Source organism: Leptodactylus fuscus, chromosome 1 (assembly GCF_031893055.1).
Source record: "Leptodactylus fuscus isolate aLepFus1 chromosome 1, aLepFus1.hap2, whole genome shotgun sequence".
In the NCBI taxonomy this organism is placed as follows: domain Eukaryota; kingdom Metazoa; phylum Chordata; class Amphibia; order Anura; family Leptodactylidae; genus Leptodactylus; species Leptodactylus fuscus.
Genome location: NC_134265.1, coordinates 291573768 through 291595072, shown reverse-complemented (window position 1 = coordinate 291595072; position 21305 = coordinate 291573768). Strand labels below are relative to the sequence as shown.

At 44.6% G+C, this 21305-nt stretch overlaps 1 protein-coding gene across 1 annotated transcript in view; it reads right to left on the bottom strand.

The window, feature by feature from the left end:
* Positions 1-14287, bottom strand: part of TMA16 (translation machinery associated 16 homolog) — a 56272-nt gene extending 41985 nt beyond the window's left edge. The window contains exon 1 of the mRNA XM_075265766.1: positions 14189-14287. Within this exon, the coding sequence (XP_075121867.1) occupies positions 14189-14191 (3 nt within the window). The 5' untranslated portion in view covers positions 14192-14287. The remainder of the gene's footprint in view (positions 1-14188) is intronic.
* Positions 14288-21305: the final 7018 nt, after the last annotated feature.

Genomic DNA, 21305 nt, shown 5'->3' with positions numbered 1-21305 from the left:
TTCGGCCGGCTCCCTCGTTCCTGGACGGGGAGGAAAGCTTGCGGCGACCGGAATTTTTCAAACAGTAGCTCCGGAGAAGGAGCTAGGTTTAGGGGCAGGGTAAGGCAGTCCCCTGCCTCATTCCCCCCCCCCTCTAGGTAAACAATTCTTTGTTCAGGGTCTTAGGGGGGTGGGAAGCGGGAAGGGGGCGGGGTTTCGGGCGGACCCACCCCCTTTTTCGGCGGCCAGCTTAAAAAGGAAGGCAGGACACTCAGTCCTTGCCTTCCTAGTTTCCCACTAGTGGGGCTTGTGCAGTTTGCAGGTTGCAGCTGAGCTTTGTATTTGGACATCTTGGTCTAAGCCGTTCCTCCAACGCCCGGTAAGAAACCATTATTGTGTTTCATGTGTGTTACTCCTCTCATACAGTAAATCTATTTAGGTGAACATAGCGGTCGCTATTTTCCGCTACCATGTCCTCTTCCACCACTCCTCCTGGGGACCAGGAGAGGAGGAAATCCTCGGCTAAGAGAAAGCATTTTTCCTGCCGGGATTGCGATATTCCCTTACCTGATGGTAAGTGTAGTCTGGGGTAGGGGCTCTCTGCAGTAGGAGGTTGCTAATTAACCTCTATGTTCCAGGATACGATTGGTCACGTTGTCGGTCCTGCAGAGGGCCTCCTGCTGATGAGCCCTCCCCCAGGGACATGGTAATATGGATGAAGGAGTATATGGTGAGTACGGTGCAGAGAACAAGAGGAAAGATGGTTTCCCCACTTCTGGTAAGCTCCTCCTCCCTTTTTTGTAGGAGGAGTCACTAAAGGACATCCGCATGTCCATCACCCAGCTCTCCAAGAAGCAACGGACAGAAGGGCGCTCTGCTTCTCCCCCCTCCCTGGAAAGACTGCAGATGGAGGATGACTCCTGCCCATCCATGGTGCAGTCGAGCGTGGCCAGCAAACCCATATTCCCATGGGACAAAACAACCAATTTGCTGAAGGCCATCCGGTCAAGGGGCCTGGATGACATGGGGGAAGCCTCCGCTTCTACCGCTGAAGGGCAGAGGGCCTTTCAGGTAGATGCGGCATTAATGGCCATTATGGAGCAGGAGTGGAAATTTCCTGAGAAGACTCATGTGGCCTCCAGGGTATTTAAGAATTTGTATCTGGTGGATCCTGTCCAGCTGGCTTGCTGGGGGCCACCCCCAAAAGTAGACCTGGCGGTAGCCAGGATGTCCAAGCGTACCATTGTGCCTCTTGAAGACGGCTCTAACTTACAGGACCTCTTGGATAGGAGAATTGACTCCACACTTAAAAAAGCATATTCATTTGCTTCAGCTCAGACCTCTGTGGCCATTGCCTCCACCAAAGTGGCGGACTTCCTACATGCCCGGCTGACGCAACTGGAGCGGGACATAGATACCGGCGTCGATAGAGACGAGATCTTATCGTCTATGTCCTCTATTCAGCTAGCAGCAGATTACCTGGGAGAGTCATCCAGACAACAGTTACGTCTGTCAGCAAAGACCATGGCTCAGACCACAGCCGCGAGAAGGCCACTGTGGCTCCGTCCCTGGAGGGCGGACTTACCATCCAAATACTCCCTGTGCGGTCTACCCTTCCAGCCGGGTAAGGTGTTCGGGCGCAGCCTCGATGATCTAATGGAGGGTCTGGCCGAAGACAAAGGCAGAACCTTGCCGCAGGCCTCCAGAAGCAGAAGGCCTCCCCCAGGTAGGGGGCGGGGAGCTCAATCTAGGGCACAACCTCAAAGGAGGTCCAGAATACGACCTAGAGGTATGGGCAGGGGACGCGCCAGGGATGATTCAAAAGGTAAACCTACCTTTTGAGGGTGCGCAGCTCTCTGCGGCCAATCTTGCAGTAGGTGGGCGTCTGGCCCACTTTGCCTGTGTGTGGGATCAGATCATCAAAGATCCTTGGGTTTTGCGGGTGGTGGCCCAGGGCTACGCCTTGGAATTCAAGCAGCCTCCCCGCGATCATTTCACCAGCACTCGTATCCTGCCTGCTGTCCAGCAGTCCATCTTAGAGGCAGCCGTCTTGGAATACAGGACAAAAGGGGCCCTGGAGAGGGTCCCCCCTCTGGAGGAAGGGCTCGGTATCTACTCTCCAGTGTTCCTCGTCCCCAAACCATCTGGGGACTGGAGGATGATAGTAGATTTAAGATATCTCAATCGGTTTCTAAAGGAAAAACCATTCCGTATGGAAACAGTAGAGTCTGTAACATCCTTCCTCCAGCAGGACGAAGTAATGGTGACCCTAGATCTCAGGGACGCCTACCTGCATGTCCCTATTTTTTGCCCACACAGGAAATATCTAAGAATAGCTGTTCAAATAGCCGGTCGCAGAGAGCATTTTCAGTTTACCGCCCTCCCCTTTGGCATATCGTCAGCCCCGTACGTCTTTACCAAGACGGTCGCCCCCATCGCCGCCACTCTAAGATTAGAAGGGCTCTTCGTGGTTCCGTATTTAGACGACTGGCTCATAAAAGCTCAGTCTACTTCTCTACTCCGCCAACATCTTCAGATCGCTGTATCCTTCCTCCAGAAACTAGGGTGGGTGATCAACTGGGAGAAATCCGAGACAGCGCCGTCCACCCGGAGGAAGTTTCTCGGATTTATTCTGGATTCCCAGAAGATGCAGATCTACCTTTCCGGCCCAAGGAAACTCAAGATAGAGGCAGCTGCCCGATTTCTGTTCAGAACTCGGCGAATAACCATCCGGACCGCCATGAGAGTTCTAGGCCTGATGTCTTCTTCAGCCAGGGCGGTTCCTTGGGCCTTATGGCATTTGTGTCCCCTTCAGAGGGAAGTGCTGAGCGCCTGGAACAGGTCGCCACGGGGACTGCAAAAGAAGATCTGCCTTTCTCCCGCTACCCGTCTTTCCCTCAGATGGTGGATACACCTGAAAGACGGAAGGTCTACGGTCCCTCCAGAGTGGGTCCTGCTGACAACGGATGCATCCCATCAGGGATTGGGAGCCCACTTGGACGACAAAACTATACACGGCGTTTGGGCACATCCGGAACAGGGGTCATCCAACCTGAAGGAACTTCAGGCAGTGTACCTTGCCTTGTGTCACTTCGCCCCCCTCCTCAAAGGGAAGGCGGTCAAAGTCCGGTCGGACAATATGACAACGGTCATCTATATAAACAAACAAGGCGGTACCAGATCCCGGGCCCTTCAAAGAACCACGAACCTAATCTTCTCATGGGCAGAAAAGAACCTGTCCCATCTATCCGCTGTTCACATCAGAGGCTCCCTGAACATAGTAGCGGATCAGTTGAGTCGGGGTATTTCCGTATCCGGAGAATGGTCGCTTCATCCAGGAATATTCCAGCAGATCGTCCAAAGATGGGGTCTCCCAGAGGTCGATCTTATGGCAACCCGACTCAACGCCAAGGTGCAGACCTTCTGTTCCCTGTATCAGGAGGACAACCCCTTGGCAGTGGATGCCCTGTCCATCCCATGGAGGTTCAGGCTGTTTTACATCTTCCCTCCGGTTCCCATCATACCCAGGGTATTGATGAAGATAAGACAGGGCCAAGTCTCGGGCATCGCCATAATCCCGTTCTGGCCAAAAAGGACTTGGTTTGCCCAGCTCATGAGGATGAGTCAAGGCATCTATTGGAGGCTTCCCCCCCTCCCAGACCTGGTAACTCAAGGAGAGCTGCTCTGCCAGGATCTGAGGAGATTCAACTTGACAGCCTGGAAGTTAACCAGTCCCTATTAAGGAATAGAGGACTTTCAAAGGCCGTCCTAAAGACGATTTCCTGTGCCCGCTCAGAAGCTACAAATAGAAGTTACCAAAGGATTGGTAACATCTTTAAAACTTGGTGCCAGGAGCACGAAGTGGACTCCGTGGATCCTCCGGTAGGTGTGATCCTGGACTTTCTTCAGGACGGCCTTGACAGGGGCCTCTCGGTTGCCACCTTGAAGGTGCATATGGCCGCCCTGTCCGCCTGTCTGGGGAGGCGGTTATCTCAAGACCCCCTAGTAAGTTCCTTCCTTAAAGGGGAGGGGAGGTTGAGACCAGCAGTATCTGCTCCCGTCCACAAGTGGGATCTCAGCACGGTCCTATCGGCGCTATGTGGTAAGCCCTTTGAACCTCTGGAGTCTGCAGAGCTGAAGTTCCTCTCCTACAAGGTAGCATTCCTCTTGGCAATAACATCAGCCAAGAGGGTAGGAGAATTACAGGCGTTCTCCTGTGAAGAACCGTATATCAGCTTCTACGAGGACAGAGTCCAGTTAAGATATCTACCGGGATTCACCCCCAAGGTTCCCTCTGTGACCAACAGGTGCCAGCTGGTCACACTTCCAGTATTCTATCCATCACCCTCCACTCCGGAGGAGGTAAAACTTCATTCACTCGATTTATCAAGGGGTTTAAGAATTTATCTAGAGCACACGCGCTCTTTTAGAAGATCGGAGAACCTCTTTGTAAACTTTTTCGGGAAGTTAAAGGGCCTGGCGGCCTCGAAACCCACCATTTCTAGGTGGGTGAAGGAGGCCATTAAAATTTCATTTGAGATACAGGACTTATCTCCTCCGGCCTTCTTGACAGCGCACTCCACGAGGGCAGTCTCTACCTCGTGGGCAGAAAAGTGCGCCTTGCCGCTTGACCAGATCTGTGCGGCGGCGGCGTGGAGCTCAGACTCCACATTTGTAAAACATTATAGACTGGCTAGCCAGTCTGCGGAAGCTTCGGCTTTCGGCCGTACAGTGTTGAGTTCTGTAGAGCGCCCACCCTAATAAGGGGACTATGCTTGCTATCTCCCCATATTGTGCCGCTGGTGGGACGCAGGGGAATGATGGGTTATGTAGATAACCTGTTTTCCCTAAGTCCCAACAGCGGCACAAGTCTCCCTCCCTATAATTTGGTAGAGGAAAACAGACTAAATGTGTATAAGTTGCTTGTATGCACTTGTAAAGATTGTATGTATGTGGGAAATACCAATATCTTTACTGTAAACATATTATATTGTATAGAGCCTATTATAGGTTACTTAATATTAACACGCAGGGGGAGGGGTGTGGTGCCCTCTTATAGGGTCCAGCCAGGTGTTAAATCTGGCTAATTAAAAATTCCGCCTGTCCTACCAGCAAACAGGGGCAGAAAATACCCCATATTGTGCCGCTGTTGGGACTTAGGGAAAACAGGTTATCTACATAACCCATCATTTTCTTCAGGATTTCATTAAGTGTGTCTATGACTAGAACGTGAAAAAAGCTGAAGGCGGCAATACGATCTCCTCCTTACCTGTGTTGGTTATTTACCAGTCTATGGTTTCCTTAAAATACACAGAATGGCTTTCTGTTCAATTCCCATTTGTGACCAGACACATAAATAAAGTCACATTGTCAGTGTGATTTATGGTCAAACAGGAATAAACTCATTAACAGCTCAGGAATTTATCACAAGGCCAACGTGTTGTGAACAAACTGCAAATGGATCTTACATTGTACAACAGATGCCAGAATTGGAGCCATCATTGTTAAGCGCCGAGCTCAATGTTATAACTGTACAAATAATCAATGAATCAGTGAGAGAGAGTTTATAAAAGAATTTATCTATTGTATAAAGCCAAATACCTTTGCTAGTGAAAAGCATTTGTCTAAATAAAAATATATAAGAAACCCAATGCCCCTATTATTTGATGCTAAGGGATGTGTCCTGGTTCGGGAGTTGCACCATCTTCAAAATCCGATGTCCTCCGGTCCCGTCCTCCTCCGGCACTCGCGAATGGACTTTGATTAAAAAAAAAAATGACCTGGGTGCATGCGCAGTAACCGTAGTAGAAGCCGCATGCTACTGCGCATGCGCCCAGGTCATTTTTTTTTTTTTTTTATCAAAGTCCATTCGCGAGCGCCGGAGGAGGACGGGACCGGATGACATCGGAGGAAGAAGAGGCGTGGATGAAGAAGAAGACACACCCTGAATGCCCGCCCAGCGTGCACGATCCGTAAGTAGAGCACATTCTTTTTTAGGTTATTATTTTAAAACTGGGGGGTAGTTTAATTTAACATTTACGGTGCCTGAATAGCCTTTTTAAAGGCTATTCACGCATATGTGGGGCTCTATCAGCATGATTTTGCTGATAGAGCCCCTTTAACTTGTTTCAGCCCAGATGTACTATTACGCCAATGGCAGGAACCTATTCACAACATAATAGTGCATCTTGTAGATGGTGCCAGCTCAGGAGCAGTGCTGGTGTCATTGTGGGAAGATGACATCTGTAACAAATATAGCTGACATACTGCTCCAATGGCTGCAAGTGGTGAAAACAGAGTTCGCCACCATCAATATCTACGGTAGCATCTAAGAGGTTGCTTTGTGTTTGCTCTGCCTCACTGCGGGGTGGGGGCGGCGTACTGAAGCTAGGTCAACATTAAAATGAAAAAGTTATGGCTTTAAGGAGATCGCTTTTCTTTAACATTTATTAAGTTGCCTCCTGTTTCTTCTGTTCAGTCTGGCTGCTTGTTTATATTATATCCATATACAGCTTCCCAAATACAACTGTATGGAGCAGGGAGGATTTGAGTAGGATTCTATTGCGGACTAGTTAATTGAGTTATTGCCTGATTTTTTTTTTGTGCTAGCAACCTCTTATCTACAACCTAGCAGTGTTAAAAAAACAAACAAACAAGGAATAGCAAAGTGTAACAGTAGCAATTATTTGAGCATCTTTCTATTCCCCCTCATGTCTAATATGGAGCAAGTAACTGCTTGAAAAGTGGAGAAGAAAACATATTTCTTTAATAACATATCACAAAGTTACTAAAATAATACATGAGAAACTGAAATTTTGAAAGTAAAACATCAAATACAGTTTAGGTGGTATTATAATGAAAAGAGAAGTGCAGGAAGCAGAAGAGCGCCTAGAGGATGATAAGAATGTGACTGTGTCCTACAATTGCTTTATTCCTCCTTTAAGGAATGCTGAATTGACTACACAGATTGAAATTACTTGTGACAACTGAAGCCTCTTGAAGGAAACCACCAGGCGGTAATTCTATAGAAACCATAGAATTAGTGATTAGCTTGCACAACAGTTAATGCATGTCTTATATAAATGACTGTCTCAAGATGCAACGAATATTAAATATATGTTTTCAGCACCACAAGGATTCTTAGACTACTCAAATGGTCAAAAACAGGCATGATGTTCCGGTCAATTGTAGCAGTACTATTTACATTCAGCTGAGTGGTCGGGGTGGTTTCACCTTTGCCAAGGGCCACAAATGTCATTCGCTATAGACCATTAAATCATATACTGTACATCCAGTATTCCAGATTATGGCAATGACATCTTACAGGCCTTATCCACATGTCTGTGTCTATTTTTATATTGTGGAAAAACAATCCACGTTTTGTCAATTTTCTGTTCACGTGCCATTCATTTTGTAAGTCGATTTAAAGGCATATTCCCATCTCAAGGATCATATGCAGACTTCTATCTTAAATTGCCTCAGTAGATTTTGAATAAGTCTGTTTTTATTCATATGCTAATTAGCCTTCTCCGTGCACCCGGAAGTGTCTGTGATCACAGTCTGCTCTATGTGTATGTACAGCAGAGAGGAGTCATCAGCACAGCAGCCTCTGCTGTACATACACATAAAAAATAGCAGAGAGGGTGCACAGAGACACTACCGGGTGCACTGAGAAGCTAATTAGCATATCAATAAAAACGCACTTATTCCAAATCTACTGAGGCAATTTACATGCAACAGGTATGTGTGAAATAGCCTTTCTAAAGGCTATGCAAGGATGTGCTTAGCTAAAAATGATGTTTCCCAATGAGAGAGCTCCTTTAAGCTAGCAGAATTTTACCCAATACCTATCTTGCTCCGTTTTTCAGATACCACTAAAAATTTCTCCTCGGTGTTTACAACTGGTTCCCTAGTTTACAGGCCTGTTAAATAGGTCAGAACGACTCAGTCCCTGATCCTAGACTTCTATACTGTCTTCTCTCAGTGTCTCTGTATCTCACTTTCTGCTTTCAGCCCTCATAAGGGTTAGATAGGTTTCTTGAGTAGGGCTTCTGTTATCTGGGTTTGTAAAGCCAGAGATAAGTGTACCTTTAATAGGAAGCTGGAGCTAACCCTGTTAATAAAAACTGAAGGAGGTCTAACCCACCAAAAAAGAACAAATGACAACACAAATGTAATTACTAGAGATGAGCGAGTACTGTTCAGATCAGCCGATCCGAACAGCACGCTCGCATAGAAATGAATGGACGTAGCCGGCACGCGGGGGGTTAAGCGGCCGGCCGCCGTCAAAGGGGAAGTACCAGGTGCATCCATTCATTTCTATGGAGCGTGCTGTTCGGATCGGCTGATCCGAACAGTACTCGCTCATCTCTAGTAATTACATATATGTGTAGGTTTTTGCTGTCCGCTTGAAAAATCGGACATCTTTGTGAACGGACAGTTAAGGACAGACACGGACTGTAAAAGAACGCACCCAATGTCCATTTAAATCAATGCAAAATGTAACAGACACAGCTAATGTCCGATGCTAATGTCCGCGCAAGATTTTGCGCGGACATTAGCATCGGGCACTAGCTGTTGGACACCAACGGTAGTGTGAACGCTCCCTAACACTGGTTGCATGGTACTGTTCTCTGATGTTTCTTGCCTGGCACTTCAATGTCCATCTGTTCAACGCTTACAACATGTCAATCATCAGTAGTACCATTCCAATACTGCCAACCAAACTGAAGCCTCTTTTTTCCCAAAGCATCTTTGTTAGTATAGGTGCAGTGACCATCCATCTACTTTGGAGCCCCATACTCAATAGGATTCACTGAACTATTAGACACACATCTGGTAGGTCCTTGGTTCACTGCCTCGTCAGCTGCTCCAGTGTAGAGTGTAGGTCGGCTCTTGCACACCTTTGCAGCCGACATGGCTGTTCACAAAGGTGTCATCTGTCCACTCACAATACACTATCACCACAGCAGTATACAAACAGTTCACAAACTGCATTGTTTCAGAAATATTGCCACTTTAGGTCCAAATTTATAAACCTTCCAAGCCAGCACATGACACTTCCTTCATCAGCAACACGCTGCACATGTCGAAAATAGGAGGTGGTCATAATAATGCAACCCCTTCCCAAAACAGCTATTATTCATATATGTGCTTTTTAATTCCAAGAGCCATAACTTTTTTTTCCCCACATAGCAGTATGAGTTTGGTTTTTGAAAATCAAATTGTTCTTGTAAAGGCCCCATTGGACCCAGTACAGGTGGTGGGTGACAGAAGGATACTGTCCATGGTGAGGTCCATGCTGGAGAACTCCCATCCCATGTATGAGACTGTGACAGCACTGGGAAGTCCTGTCAGTGACCGACTGCTTCACCCCAAGTGTGAGAAGGAGCGCTATCGGAGATCCTTCCCTCCAACCACGGTCAGGCTTTATGTACATCAGGTTAAGCGAAGATCACTCCACAGAGAACTAAATGATCCTGAAGTCTTTCTTTTTCTTCTTAGTTGCTATGAATCCTAGTATCTATTATATCTGCTATTCTGAGCTTGTATGTGTTCTTTCTTGTAATATATTACTGTATTATCTATACTGCTGTAACACACTGAATTTCCCCATGGTGGGACTATTAAAGGATTATCTTATATTCCACACCAAGGGTCAGCAACCTTCGGCACTCCTGCCACTATGAAACTACAACTCTCAAGATGCTCCATTCACTTCCCTGGGAGTTCCAAGAGCAGCAGAACAAGTGTGCAGGCTGGGAGTTGTAGTTTGACAACAGCTGGAGTGCCGAACGTTTCCTACCCATTTTCCACCCAGTATACTTTCAGAATGAAGTAGAATTAGAGAAAAAAAAAGCAAGCCTCACCATTTGTTCCAGCTTTCGCTTTATATTTTGCGGGACCAAATGTACTCTTTAGTTATACCATTTAAAGAGGACCTTTCACGGTTTGGGGCACAGGCAGTTCTATATACTGCTGGAAATCCGACAGTGTGCTGAATTCAGTGCACTGTCGGCATTCCCGATCTGTGTCCCGGGTAAAGAGCTAGTGGTACCGTAGCTCTTCACAGTCAGAAGGGCGTTCCTGTTCCTCCCCGATCACACTGTACAGCTCGATAGGCGCTGCTTTGAAGAAGGACGTACCTGACAGACTGTCAGGAACGCCCTTCTGACTGTAAAGAGCTACGGTAGTGGGAACGATAGCTCTTTACCCAGGACACAGATCGGAAAAGCCGACAGTGCACTGAATTCAGCGCACTGTCGGCTTTCCAGCAGTATATAGAACTGCCTGTACCCAAACCATGAAAGGGCCTCTGTAAGGAACGTCTATTGCTTTGATCGCTTTTAATTCAAATATTTTTGAGAGGCAAAACAGATGAAAATCAAATCGCCGGTTTTATTTTTGTTCTCGCTATGCTGTTAATGGTATGTGCAGTATATACGTTTTACTTTATTTATGTACTATTAAATAGATTTTAGAGAAGGGGGTGATTTGAATTTTTTCTTCTTTTGTAATTTTTTTCCTGCTTGTACAAAAGTTGTGTATGCTTGTGGAATTACTGATATTGGGCAGTGAATATACTGTACAAAAAACAATTGCCCGCATAACTCCTTCAAAGCAAATATGATAGTTTTATAGTAATCCTGCCTCTGAGAAATGTCCTGTATAATACACTATGATCACATGTACAATATATCCCTCTAATATCAGCAACTCCCAACCTGAGAAATGTCCTGTATAATACACTATGACCACAGGTACAGTATATCCCTCCAATATCAGTAATTCATCCTCTGAGAAATGTCCTGTATAATACCCTATGACCACACGCACAGTATATCCCTCCAATATCAGCAACTCACAACCTGAGAAATGTCCTGTATAATACACTATGACCACACGTACAATATATCCGTCCAATATTAGTAACGCACCCTGAAAAATGTGTTGTATAATACACTATGACCACATGTACATTACATCCCTCCAATATCAGTAACTCACCCTGAAAAATGTCCTGTATCTTACACTATGACGACATGTACAGTATATTCCTCCAATATCAGTAAGGGCTCGTTCACATCTGCGCCCGGGGTCTCCGTTTTCAGGTTTCCGTTTCCTGCCCGAAACTGGGCAGGAGACAGAAACTTGCAGCCATGTTTCAAACCCATTCATTTGAATGGGTTTGAAAAGTGTCCGGCCGTCGGTGAGCGTTTTATGCTCTCCGCGGCGAAACCATTTTTTTAACCGGACACAGAGTCGGACATGCAGGACTTTGTGTCCGGTTTAAAAAAAAAAAACAATTTCGCCATGGAGAGCACAAAACGCTCACCGGCGCTCACGGCTGGACTCGGCATGACAGGTTTCCGTCTTCTGCAGGCACTGAAAGCAGAGACCCGAACGCTGGTGTGAACCCAGCATAACTCATCCCAAGAAATGTACTGTATACTGCACTATGACCACATGTACAGTAAATGTACTGTAGAATACAATATGACCACATGTACAGTAAATGTACTGTATACTGCACTATGACCTCATGTACAGTAAATGTACTGTATACTACACTATGACCACAGGTACAGTAAATGTACTGTATACTAAACTATGACCACAGGTATAGTAAATGTCCTGTATACTGCACTATGACCACAGGTACAGTAAATGTCCTGTATACTACACTATGACCACATGTACAGTAAATGTCCTGTATACTACACTATGACCACATGTACAGTAAATGTCCTGTATACTGCACTATGACCACAGGTACAGTAAATGTCCTGTATACTACACTATGACCACATGTACAGTAAATGTCCTGTATACTACACTATGACCACATGTAGAGTAAATGTCCTGTATACTACACTATGACCACATGTACAGTAAATGTCCTGTATACTACACTATGACCACATGTACAGTAAATGTCCTGTATACTACACTATGACCACATGTACAGTAAATGTCCTGTATACTACACTATGACCACAGGTACAGTAAATGTCCTGTATACTACACTATGACCACAGGTACAGTAAATGTCCTGTATATTACACTATGACTACAGGTACAGTAAATGTCCCGTATACTACACTATGACCATATGTACAGTAAATGTCCCGTATACTACACTATGACCACATGTACAGTAAATGTCCAGTATACTACACTATGACCACATGTACAGTAAATGTCCTGTATACTACACTATGACCACATGTACAGTAAATGTCCTGTATACTGCACTATGACCACATGTACAGTAAATGTCCTGTATATTACACTATGACCACATGTACAGTAAATGTCCTGTATATTACATTATGACCACATGTACAGTAAATGTACTGTATACTACACTATGACCACATGTACAGTAAATGTCCTGTATACTACACTATGACCACATGTACAGTAAATGTCCAGTATACTACACTATGACCACATGTACAGTAAATGTCCTGTATACTACACTATGACCACAGGTACAGTAAATGTCCTGTATACTACACTATGACCACATGTACAGTAAATGTCCTGTATATTACATTATGACCACATGTACAGTAAATGTACTGTATACTACACTATGACTACAGGTACAGTAAATGTCCTGTATACTACACTATGACCACGTGTACAGTAAATGTCCTGTATACTACACTATGACCACATGTACAGTAAATGTCCTGTATACTACACTATGACCACAAGTACAGTAAATCCCTTCAATATCAGTAACTCACCCTGAGAAATGTACATGTGGTCATAGTGTAGTATACAGCACATTTACTGTACCTGTGGTCATAGTGTAGTATACAGGACATTTACTGTACCTGTGGTCATAGTGTAGTATACAGGACATTTACTGTACATGTGGTCATAGTGTAGTATACGGGACATTTACTGTACATGTGGTCATAGTGTAGTATACAGGACATTTACTGTACATGTGGTCATAGTGTAGTATACGGGACATTTACTGTACCTGTGGTCATAGTGTAGTATACAGGACATTTACTGTACATGTGGTCATAGTGTAGTATACGGGACATTTACTGTACATGTGGTCATAGTGCAGTATACAGGACATTTACTGTACATGTGGTCATAGTGCAGTATACAGGACATTTACTGTACATGTGGTCATAGTGCAGTATACAGGACATTTACTGTACATGTGGTCATAGTGTAGTATACGGGACATTTACTGTACATGTGGTCATATGTAGTATACAGGACATTTACTGTACATGTGGTCATAGTGTAGTATACAGGACATTTACTGTACATGTGGTCATAGTGTAGTATACAGGACATTTACTGTACATGTGGTCATAGTGTAGTATACGGGACATTTACTGTACCTCTGGTCATAGTGTAGTATACAGGACATTTACTGTACATGTGGTCATAGTGTAGTATACGGGACATTTACTGTACATGTGGTCATAGTGCAGTATACAGGACATTTACTGTACATGTGGTCATAGTGCAGTATACAGGACATTTACTGTACATGTGGTCATAGTGCAGTATACGGGACATTTACTGTACCTGTGGTCATAGTGTAGTATACAGGACATTTACTGTACATGTGGTCATAGTGTAGTATACGGGACATTTACTGTACATGTGGTCATAGTGTAGTATACGGGACATTTACTGTACATGTGGTCATAGTGTAGTATACGGGACATTTACTGTACATGTGGTCATAGTGTAGTATACAGGACATTTACTGTACATGTGGTCATAGTGCAGTATACAGGACATTTACTGTACATGTGGTCATAGTGTAGTATACGGGACATTTACTGTACATGTGGTCATAGTGTAGTATACAGGACATTTACTGTACATGTGGTCATAGTGTAGTATACGGGACATTTACTGTACCTGTGGTCATAGTGTAGTATACAGGACATTTCTCAGGGGTGAAATACTGATATTAGAGGAATATATTGTACAGTACCCTACACTATGACCACATGTACAATATATCCCTCCTATATCAGTATTTCACCCCCAGAGAACTGTCCTGTATAATACAGTATGACTGCACACACGTACTGCACATGTCCTGCCCTCGCACACATGCACACTGTATAGCTCTAGACTTTACTAGTGTACAGAGAGCTCAAAAGTAAACGTGTCATTTGCTATAAGAGCACCTGATACAGGAATATAATTCACCTACCATGATGACGTCACAACCACTTATAACACGACTCTTGTATACAGAACTTCTCCAGAATACACGCTAGATGTAAGAGTGAGCGAAAGGACCTTTCATGACGTCACGACCATGTGCTCGGTCACATGTGTGGGAGGGGAGAAGCAGCTTGAGTGGTGAGATGTGAGTGCGCGTGCGAGGTCTTGTGCTCAGTATACAGCGGTGACTATGCAGCCCTGCACGGTGAGGACTGTATATACACAGTGATGACTACATATAAACAGTCCTGCACAGAGAAGACTATACACTCACCGGCCACTTTATTAGGTACACCATGCTAGTAAGGGGGCGTTCACACTACCGTCGGTGTCCGACATGTAGTGTCCGCTCCTAGTGTCCGCTCAAAATCTGTCACGGACACTAGGAGCGGACACTAGCTGTGTCCGTGACACCTGTCATTCACTTGAATGGGCATCGGGTGCGTTCTTTTGCACTCCGTGCCCGTCCTTCCCTGTCCGCAAGAGAAGATGTCCGACTTCTCAAGCGGACAGAGGAACCCTGCACCTCTGTCCGCTTGAGAAGTCGGACATCTTCTCTTGCGGACAGGGAAGGACGGGCACGGAGTGCAAAAGAACGCACCCGATGCCCATTCAAGTGAATGACAGGTGTCACGGACACAGCTAGTGTCCGCTCCTAGTGTCCGTGACAGATTTTGAGCGGACACTAGGAGCGGACACTACATGTCGGACACCGACGGTAGTGTGAACGCTTCCTAACGGGTTGGACCCCTTTTGCCTTCAGAACTGCCTCAGTTCTTCATGGCATAGATTCAACAAGGTGCTGGAAGCATTCCTCAGAGATTTTGGTCCATATTGACATGATGGCATCACACAGTTGCCGCAGATTTGTCGGCTGCACATCCATGATGCGAATCTCCCGTTCCACCACATCCCAAAGATGCTCTATTGGATTGAGATCTGGTGACTGTGGAGGCCATTGGAGTACAGTGAACTCATTGTCATGTTCAAGAAACCAGTCTGAGATGATTCCAGCTTTATGACATGGCATTGCATTATCCTGCTGAAAGTAGCCATCAGATGTTGGGTACATTGTGGTCATAAAGGGATGGACATGGTCAGCAACAATACTCAGGTAGGCTTTGGCGTTGCAACGATGCTCAATTGGTACCAAGGGGCCCAAAGAGTGCCAAGAAAATATTCCCCACACCATGACATCACCACCACCAGCCTGAACCGTTGATACAAGGCAGGATGGATCCATGCTTTCATGTTGTTGACGCCAAATTCTGACCCTACCATCCGAATGTCGCAGCAGAAATCGAGACTCATCAGACCAGGCAACGTTTTTCCAATCTTCAATTGTCCAATTTCGATGAGCTTGTGCAAATTGTAGCCTCAGTTTCCTGTTCTTAGCTGAAAGGAGTGGCACCCGGTGTGGTCTTCTGCTGCTGTAGCCCATCTGCCTCAAAGTTCGACGTACTGTGCGTTCAGAGATGCTCTTCTGGCTACCTTGGTTGTAACGGGTGGCTATTTGAGTCACTGTTGCCTTTCTATCAGCTCGAACCAGTCTGGCCATTCTCCTCTGACCTCTGGCATCAACAACGCATTTCCGCCCACAGAACTGCAGCTCACTGGATGTTTTTTCTTTTTCAGACCATTCTCTGTAAACCCTAGAGATGGTTGTGCGTGAAAATCCCAGTAGATCAGCAGTTTCTGAAATACTCAGACCAGCCCTTCTGGCACCAACAACCATGCCACGTTCAAAGGCACTCAAATCACCTTTCTTCCCCATACTGATGCTCGGTTTGAACTGCAGGAGATTGTCTTGACCATGTCTACATGCCTAAATGCACTGAGTTGCCGCCATGTGATTGGCTGATTAGAAATTAAGTGTTAACGAGCAGTTGGACAGGTGTACCTAATAAAGTGGCCGGTGATTGTATATACACAGTGATGACTACATATAAACAGCCCTGCACAGTGAGGACTGTATATACACAGTGAGGACTACATATAAACAGCCCTGCACAGTGAGGACTGTATATACACAGTGATGACTGCATATAAACAGCCATGCACAGTGAGGACTGTATATACACAGTGATGACTACATATAAACAGCCCTGCACAGTGAGGACTATATATACACAGTGATGACTACATATAAACAGCCATGCACAGTGAGGACTGTATATACACAGTGAGGACTGCATATAAACAGCCCTGCACAGAGAAGACTATATATACACAGCTATGTAGAGTTATGACTATACAGTCCTATGAAAAAGTTTGGGCACCCCTATTAATCTTAATCATTTTTAGTTCTAAATATTTTGGTGTTTGCAACAGCCATTTCAGTTTGATATATCTAATAACTGATGGACACAGTAATATTTCAGGATTGAAATGAGGTTTATTGTACTAACAGAAAATGCGCAATATGCATTAAACCAAAATTTGAACAGTGCAAAAATATGGGCACCTCAACAGAAAAGTGACATTAATATTTAGTACATCCTCCTTTTGCAAAGATAACAGCCTCTAGTTGCTTCCTGTAGCTTTTAATCAGTTCCTGGATCCTGGATGAAGGTATTTTGGACCATTTCTTTCTACAAAACAATTCAAGTTCAGTTAAGTTTGATGGTCGCCGAACATGGACAGCCCGCTCTCAAATGATCTGAAAACAAAGATTGTTCAACATAGTTGTTCAGGGGAAGGATACAAAACGTTGTCTCAGAGATTTAACCTGTCAGTTTCCACTGTGAGGAACATAGTAAGGAAATGGAAGACCACAGGGACAGTTCTTGTTAAGCCCAGAAGTGGCAGGCCAAGAAAAATATCAGAAAGGCAGAGAAGAAGAATGGTGAGAACAGTCAAGGACAATCCACAGACCACCTCCAAAGAGCTGCAGCATCATCTTGCTGCAGATGGTGTCACTGTGCATCAGTCAGCAATACAGCGCACTTTGCACAAGGAGAAGCTGTATGGGAGAGTGATGAGAAAGAAGCCGTTTCTGCACGTACGCCACAAATAGAGTTGCCTGAGGTATGAAAAAGCACATTTGGAGAAGCCAACTTCATTTTGGAAGCAAAGATTGAGTTGTTTGGTTATAAAAAAAAGGCGTTATGCATGGCGTCCAAAAAGAAACAGCATTCCAAGAAAAACACTTGCTACCCACTGTAAAATTTGGTGGAGGTTCCATTATGCTTTGGGGCTGTGTGGCCAATGCCGGCACCGGGAATCTTGTTAAAGTTGAGGGTCGCATGGATTCCACTCAGTATCAGCAGATTCTTGAGAATAATGTTCAAGAATCAGTGACGAAGTTGAAGTTACGCCGGGGATGGATATTTCAGCAAGACAATGATCCAAAACACAGCTCCAAATCCTCAGGCATTCATGCAGAGGAACAATTACAATGTTCTGGAATGGCCATCCCAGTCCCCAGACCTGAATATCATTGAACATCTGTGGGATGATTTGAAGTGGGCTGTCCATGCTCGGCGACCATCAAACTTAACTGAACTTGAATTGTTTGTCCAATATACCTTTATCCAGGATCCAGGAACTGATTAAAAGCTACAGGAAGCGACTAGAGGCTGTTATCTTTGCAAAAGGAGGATCTACTAAATATTAATGTCACTTTTCTGTTGAGGTGCCCATACTTTTGCACCGGTCAAATTTTGGTTTAATGCATATTGCACATTTTCTGTTAGTACAATAAACCTCATTTCAATCCTGAAATATTACTGTGTCCATCAGTTATTAGATATATCAAACTGAAATGGCTGTTGCAAATACCAAAATATTTAGAACTAAAAATGATTAAGATTAATAGGGGTGCCCAAACTTTTTCATAGGACTGTATATACACACCTATGTACAGTCTTGACTACATACATAAAGCCCTGCACAGTGAGGTCTATGTATACACATACACACAGCTACAGTTGTGCTAAAAAGTTTACATACCGCTGCAGGTTTTTGTTTTGTTTTGTTTTGTTTTGAGGGGGGGGGGGGGGTTGGCCCTTTTTCAGTGAATATGAATGATAACACAAACTTTTTCTCCACTCATGGTTAGTGGTTGGACGAAGCCATTTATTGTCAAACTTCTGTTTTTTCTCTTTTTATATCGTAATGGCCTAAAAAGGCCAACAAATCTGCCAGGGTATGTAAACTTAGCACAGCTGCATGTACAGTGATAACTACACAACCCTACACAGTGAGGACTATATATACACAGCTATGTACAGTGATGACTACATACACACAGCCCTGAATACTGAGGGTCACTCACAACACTGTGCCGATTCCATTCCCCATGTTATACACAAGGTGAACTCTTCAGTAACCTGTGCAGTTGGCTGCTCACCTTGTGTGGTAGAAAGGTCTACACAATGTACCCTGACAAGCAAAAGGGTGACAATATCTTGAAGTTCTAACTTTCAGGCTCCAAATCTCACCATCCACTACAACTTCAAACGTGAGACTACCATTATTTTATAGACAACTAGTCTCAGCCCGCGACTTCGTCTGCGGGTTGTTGGCGTCGATGATCCACCTATATTCAGCAAATTGCTGCCGTCAATTGTTTGCCTGCTCCGGCATTTCGGCAGCTCTCAAGCTGTCCTGCTGCTAACCTTGTTCCTCACACCGTACCTGTGATTGTTCCGGTATCTCAGCAGCTCGCTGGGATGCCATATAATGAGTGTGTTGTTGCAGTTGATGATCCTCCTCAGCTCCGCCTGAGGAGAACTCTGTGACTTCTGGCTACCTTCATAGCTCTCGTTGTTTGCGACAAATTAGATTTTCTTTTTCCAGGCATGTTGAAAATTGAATTAAAGGTGTTTGCCCATGTCAGTGTGTCAGCACTGGAGCAGATCAGATAATATGCAAATGCATGAACAAAAAGCACTGATGGTTAGTGTGTGTTCACACAGAAAAATAACAGCCCTGGCTGAGATAACAGCAGTGTAATATAGTATGTGAACATAAATTCATAAGTCGTGAAGCCATGTCATTTACCGGGATAAAAAGTAGCCTATGTTTTAATCGAGGTTACAAACCATCTGTGTGCCGAATTTCATTCAAATCCGTTCAGCCATTTTTGTGTGATTGACTAACAAACATCCAAACACACAAACTTTCACACTTATAATATTAGTAAGATAAGATCATCTTGGCTATCTCATACATAAATTTGATTTGCAGCTATTTAGCATATGATTAGTTATGCAGATTCTTGTCATGTAACTGCGTTGTTCAGTGGCGTAACTAGGAATGGCGAGGCCCCATGGCGAACTTTTGACATGCCCCCCCCAACCGACGCCAAAGACTTAGACCAACCCCCTCCTACGCATTCCTCTGCACTCTATTATGTCCCTTAGTAAGCCCTGCACACAGTATTATGTCCATTATTGTCCCCTGCACACAGTATTATGTCCATTAGTGGCCCCTGCACACAGTATTATGTCCCTTAGTGGCCCCTGCACACAGTCTTATCCCCAATAGTCTTCAATCAATAAGAAAATAAAGGGGCACTCACCAATTCGATGAATTTTTCTTTAAAAAAACTTTTCTTTGTTGCGACATTTTCATAAAAACATTCTTCAGGAAGGGAGAATATGCATGAACAGGAGAATATGCATGTGGCAGCCGCCTCCGCTGCCTCTACGGTAGTTACGCCCCTGGCCTTGTTACTGTTTTACTCCTCGTGGTGGAAAAACCTTTTTCTTCTTGTACACTACAAATTACATTACATGTGTGTTACCGAAGTCTGGAATGGGAGGCTCAAAAAAGGTGCAGAAAACCCAAGCTTCAATATCATCATAAGAAGTATTGGCTCATGTTTGGAAAAAAAGAATGAAAAGTAGAAGATTTGAAATGGTGATTTGCAGTGTAGAGACGGAAGACAAATGACTGGGCTGTGATAGGTGTAAATGGTCCTGGAAAGATAAAGAGTAGGGTTGAGCGATCAGGATCGGAAATGTTCGGATTTCGATCCGCGATCGAGTAAATTTCACGATTGCGATCGGAATTCCAATCCTGATCTTTTCAGGTGGGATCGAGATCGGAGGTTATTTCCCACAATGCTTGGCTACTGGCCAATCGTAGGAAAAGCTTAGCACCCATAGGAATGAATGGAAGTGGCCGGCCACTTAACCCCCTGCGTGTCGGCTATGTCCATTCATTCCTATGGATTTACCACAGCTTGCCACTCTTTTGCTTCATCCATGTTTTACCGTATACTCATCTGAATATACGGTAAAACGGGGACGAAGCAGAAGAGTGGCAGGCTGCGGTAAATCACTGTGTGCTGCGCTGCTGTGAGGACGACGAGGCAAGTTCACGAGTAGATAGATACTACTGTACATTGACTTGTCTATCTACTGGACAAGTCAATGTACATTAACATGAAATGGCTCAATGACAATGAAAGAGATGTTGGATTGGTCCCCATATTCCCCAGACCTCAACTCAATTGATTACTTGTGGGTAAGGTTAAAGAGGACCTTTCACCACTCCAAGCCTGTGCAGCTTTCTGCCCCATGGTATAGATGCAGCTGCACAGACTCTGGTGCACTTTGAATTATGTATGTAGCCCCCCTTGTTTTGGAGCTCTGAGCCCCATTAATTCTGGTGCCCTGTATATTAATTAAGGGTTTCACAGTTAGAAGGGTGTTTCTGACAATGAAGAAAGCAGCTACATCAGTCTAAGGGTATGTTCACACATCAGTATGCCATCAGTCCGTTTGAATTCAGTTTGAGACTTTAAAACGGACTGATGCACATACTGATTGTATACTGACACCTTTTTATGCTGATAGCAAACTGTCCTAGAGGACAGATAAGGGGATTAAAAGTAGAAAATTGTAAACTGAGTAGCGATAAGGACATTTATTATATGAGATAAGGACATTTATTATATGTCCTTATCTCTACTCTGTTTACAGTTTCTACTTTTAATCCCCTTATCTGTCCTCTTTTGCTATCAGTAGAAAAAGGCGTCAGTATACAATCAGTATGTGCATCAGTCCGTTTTTAATTTCAAACTGAATTCAAACGGACGGATGGCATACTGATGTATGAACCAAGCATAACACTGTCCAATTAGCAGTGGACAG